The 5,213-nt window shown below is 45.6% G+C and overlaps 1 protein-coding gene across 1 annotated transcript; it reads left to right on the top strand.

Annotated features, from left to right (window-relative positions):
• Positions 1 to 467: 467 nt before the first annotated feature.
• Positions 468 to 2,972, top strand: msh5 (mutS homolog 5). Its single transcript, XM_080193162.1, has one exon. It carries the CDS (start codon positions 468 to 470, stop codon positions 2,970 to 2,972), a length of 2,505 nt encoding a protein of 834 aa, XP_080049288.1.
• The last annotated feature ends 2,241 nt before the right edge of the window (positions 2,973 to 5,213 follow it).

Genomic DNA, 5,213 nt, shown 5'->3' with positions numbered 1-5,213 from the left:
CTGTAAGGAATCTATGATTTGGAATTTCTGTTCTGTGACCAAAACATGACATTGGGTGGCACAGTTAGCACTGTTGCCTCACAGCATCGGGTTCGATTCCTGGCATGGGGCACTGCCTATGCAGAGTCTGAATGTTCTCAGTGTGACTGAATGGGTTTCCTCCCATAGTCCAAAGAGGTGGTGGTTGGATGCGTTGGTCATCTTAAATTCTCCCTCAGCGAACCTGAACAGGCCCTGGAGCGTAGGGGATTTTCACAGCAACTTCATTGCATTGTTAACGTAAGCCTACTTGTGATACTAATAAATAAAGGAGTGCCATTGTTAAATGTCTTGCTCGGAAGGGAGCGGTGCTGAAGTTCAGGACCGCGCGCGGTGACCGTTAACTGTCGCTTCGAGCGGGAATTCCAGAGCCGCGCGCGCGGGGCGACCGTTAACCGTCCGCCTCGACCGGTGACCCAAATGGCGCCATGGACAAACCCATGCGGGCAACAGACCATGATGGTCATGCCGAGCGTTTAGCGAGCCCAGTGAGTAACTCTGCCACCCCGGGACGACAGCAAGCGGCTGGTGTGAGCGAGACGGCGGCGGGCCATGAGGACGACGCCTCTCAGCCGGAGATTTACGCCAGCCTGCTGTGGCATGGCGGGCAGCTGGGGCTGGCTTACTACAGCACCAGGGAGTGCGCCCTGTATTTCATGCCGGACGTCCCGGACGCGCCGGACCTCCGCTTGCTGAGGAAAGTGGTGGAGGAGCTGCAGCCCCGCTGCCTCCTGACCAGCGCCAAGCAAGACCGGCACCTGGCCGACTTCCTCAAGGCGGCGGGCACGGAAAACGGCGGCAGGGACGGGAAACCCGAGATAGCCGTCTTCCCCAACGTGGACTTCGGGCTGAACATCAGCAAGCAGCGGATGCTGTCGGTCAACCTGCCCTGCATCCCCGCCCACCTGACCGAGGCAGAGAGGATTATGTACCTGGCCTCGGTCGTCCCATTCGAGAGCGCCACCATGTTGCGAGCCCTGGGCGGCCTGCTGAAGCTGCTGGAGAGGCGGAGGATTGGGGTGGAGTTGGAAGATCCCAGCGTGAGCGTCCCCATCTTGGCCCTGAGGAAATTCACGCTCAGTGACACCGTGCACATTGACCGGGACGCCTACTGCGTGCTGCAGATCTTCAAGTCAGAAGTGCACCCGTCCGTGTACAAACTGGCATCAGGGCTGAAGGAGGGACTCAGCCTGTTCGGGGTCATGAATCGCTGCAAGTCCCAATGGGGCACCAAGCTGATGAGGCTGTGGTTCATGCGTCCCACCAAGAACCTGGACGAGTTGAACAAACGGCTGGATGTCATCCAGTTTTTCACGCTGGCTAGGAACAGCGAACTGGTGCGTACCCTTCGAGATTGCTTGAAGCACATCAAGAACATCCCACTCATCCTGAAGAGGATGACACTCTCCTACACCAAAGTGAACGATTGGCAAGGTCTCTACAAGACCGTCTACAATGCTGTGTACATTGGAGACACTTGCAGGTCACTCTCCATGTCTGTGGAACTGTTTGCAAAGATTTCTCAGACATTCACCGACGATCTTCATTATATAGCCCGTCTCATAAATAAAGTGGTGGATTTTGAAGGCGGTAATGCGGAGAACAGATTCACAGTTAAGCCAAACGTGGACCCAGCGATAGATGAAAAGAAACGTAAACTGATGGGCCTGTCAGATTTCTTAACTGAAGTAGCAAGAAATGAATTGACACTATTGGACAACAGGATTCCCTCATGCTGTGTCATCTACATACCATTGATTGGATTTCTTCTCACAATTCCGCGTCTTCCCAGCATGGTAGACAAGAATGATTTTGAAATAGAAGGCCTGGATTTCATGTTTCTCTCCGAAGATAGACTCCATTATAGAAGTGCTAGGACCAAGGAGCTTGATACAATGTTGGGAGACTTGCATTGTGAAATCCGAGACCTTGAGACAGCTATTATGTACCAGTTGCAAGCAAAGATTTTAGAGAAATCCGCTGTCCTTTATGATGTGATGGAGTATGCAGCCCAGTTGGACTGCCTAATTGCCATGGCTGTTGTAGCCCGAGAGAACACCTACACAAGACCAAAACTAACCAAGAAGAATATAGTCAACATCAAAGATGGAAGACATCCCTTAATGGAGCTGTGTACAGGAACATTTGTTTCAAACCCCATCAGTAGTGGCGAGGACCATGGAAAGATTCGAATTCTCACTGGTCCAAATTCCAGTGGCAAAAGTGTATATCTGAAAGAGGTTGGGCTAATAGTGTTTATGGCACTAATAGGTAGTTATGTCCCTGCCACGGAGGCAGATATTGGTCTAATAGATGGAATTTACACAAGAATCCAAAGCCGTGAGTCTGTGTCCGTAGGACTCTCAACCTTCATCATAGACTTGAACCAGGTGGCAACTGCAGTTAACAATGCTACAGAGAGATCCCTCGTGCTAATCGATGAATTTGGGAAAGGAACCAATAGTGTTGATGGTTTGTCCCTTCTTGCAGCTGTTTTAAGACACTGGGTGCAGCAAGACATGAAATGCCCTCACATATTTTTATCTACCAACTTTCACAGTTTGGTCCAGCTCAGCCTTCTCCCTTCCAGTACTCTTTTACGGTACCTAACGCTAGAGACCATTCAGGATGGAGAGGAACTGGTGTTTTTCTACCAGCTGAAAGAGGGTGTGTCCACCAACAGCCATACTGCCAATATAGCTATACTAGCTGGGATGCCACCACAGGTGGTGCAGCGAGGGGTACAGGTTTCTGAGCTGTACCGCAGAGGAGAACCTATTCGTCGTATTGACTGTCCTGCAAAAACAAACCAATTTGAGGGGTTTAAGACGTTGGTGAATACATTTCTGCAGTTAGATCTCAGTGACCCCAGTGTGGACTTGCAGGAATTTTTGAGCAAGGATGTGTTGTCATTTGCAACACCTGAGCTTTAACTTGATTTGTTGGTGAACAACATTTCTTGGGATAAAGCCTAAAGTGTAAAGCAAATTGGACAGCTTTATTTTTACAGATAGTAAGTAAATTTATAAAAGTTACAGATAAAAATCTCACGATTTAATTCAAACTAATTCTCATGAGTTGCAGAAAGACAAATGCACTGTCCTACTCATCTTACAATTTTGGCCACAATACTGATTCTAACCGGTATTCAGCTTATGATAAAATATTTTTCTTCTTGATAGATCCTCTTCCCGTCCTGGACCAAACTGGATTGAATGGTTTTAAATCCCTTTACCCTGTTTTTACTATTTCCAGAAAATGAAAATGCTGCCCCCGTGTCTTACCCCGTCTCTTGCCTGGCAAATAAACTTGCTACCCTCTCCCCAAGAGGATATTCTCAGTTTAAGTTGGTTAGCTGGATGGCTGGTTCATGATGCAGAACAATGCCAAAAGCGCAGGTTCAATTCCTGGACTGGCTGAGGTTATTCATGAGTCGTGCTTTTTTAATCTTGCTCCTCACCTGAGATGTGGTGGTCCTCAGATTAAATCACTATCATTCAGCTTTCCTCTTAAAGGGGATTTGGGACTGTGGAACTTTACATTTATTCTCAGCAAATAAACTGAGTACCCAAGAGTACATACCTTGAATAGATGGTATATTTTTAGTTTAAATGAAGACAGTTAATTACTTAATGTCTCTAGTCATTGTGGAAAATAGTAAGGATATTTGTTAAGTCGCAATCCCACTTTGTTACAGCTGCTCCCAGGTGGATTTTAAACCTTTCTGAACTCACTTAATTTTAAAACATAGCTCGTACCTAAATCTTTCTGTGAAAAAAATTGTGAAAGAATCCTGAATCCAAAGAGTCCTACTTCAAATTCATATATATATTCATAATGTGGTAAATTGGATCAGCAAATTTGCTGATGATACAAAGATTGGAGGTGTAGTAGACAGTGAGGAAGGGTATCAAAGCTTGCAGATGGATTTGGACCAGCTAGAAAAATGGGCTGAAAAATGGCAGATGGAGTTTAATGCAGATAAGTGTGAGGTATTGCACTTTGGAAGGACAAACCAAGGTAGAACATAGAAGGTAAATGGTAAGACACTGAAGAGTGCAGTAGAACAGAGGGATCAGGGAATAGATACATAATTCCGTAAAAGTGGCATCAGAGGTAGATAGGGTTGTAAAGAGTGCTTTTGATACATTGGCCTTTATAAATCAAAGTATTGAGTATAATAGTTGGAATGTTATAGTGAGGTTGTATAAGACATTGGTGAGGCCAAATTTAGAGTATTGTGTGCAGTTTTGGTCACCTAATTATAGGAAGGATATTAATAAGGTTGAAAGAGTGTAGAGAAGGTTTACAAGGATGTTGCTGGGACTTGAGAAACTGAGTTACAGAGAAAGGCTGAATAGGTTAGGACTTTATTCCCTGGAGCATAGAAGAATGAGGGGAGATTTTGATAGAGGTGTATAAAACTATGATGGGTATAGATAGAATGAATGCAAGCAGGCTTTTTCCACCGAGGCTAGGGGAGAAAAAAAAACTAGAGGACGTGGGTTAAGGGTGAAGGGGGAAAAGTTTAAAGGGAATATTAGGGAGGGCTTCTTCACACAGAGAGTGGTGGGAGTGTGGAATGAGCTGCCAGATGAAGTGGTGAAAGTGGGCTCACTTCTAACATTTAAGAAAAACTTGGACAGGTACATGGATGAGAAGGGTGTGAAGGGATATGGTCCAGGTGCAGGTCAGTGGGACTAGGCAGAAAAATGACTCGGCACAGCCAAGAAGTGCCAAAAGGCTTGTTTCTATGCTGTAATGTTCTATGGTTCTATGGTGTGCTGAAAACGACATGAGGATGAACATTTGAGAATAGGATCAGGTGCTGTGCACTGTAATAAAATCGCCTGCTAAAACACAGTGTCCATACAAGAGAAACTACATTTTGGACAAAATACTGGAGCATTACCGTTTGCATTTAGGATCCCTTATTTTGAATCGGCATAGATTTATTACAGAATAGAAGGAGGTTTTCAGTCCATCTAGCTCATGTGTATATATAAAAATACAGATTTGTTCAGAATTATCATCTTTATGGTAAATTTTTGGTGTTACAGACTACACTGTAAATGGACTTTTTGCCCTACAAACCAGAACGTGAGTTTACCTGCGCTGTATTTTGGTGGACAATTCTGAGATCCCCTGCTTAGTCTCTACACGCTAAGAAGTAT

This window comes from Carcharhinus amblyrhynchos, chromosome 7, assembly GCF_965287045.1.
Source record: "Carcharhinus amblyrhynchos chromosome 7, sCarAmb.v2.hapA, whole genome shotgun sequence".
NCBI classification, from domain to species: domain Eukaryota; kingdom Metazoa; phylum Chordata; class Chondrichthyes; order Carcharhiniformes; family Carcharhinidae; genus Carcharhinus; species Carcharhinus amblyrhynchos.
This window is presented reverse-complemented; position numbering and strand designations above follow the sequence as displayed.

What these genes read in the sequence shown, in the direction of transcription:
- msh5 (XM_080193162.1), top strand. Translation starts at nt 468, where the DNA reads ATGGACAAACCCATGCGGGCAACAGACCATGATGGTCATGCCGAGCGT.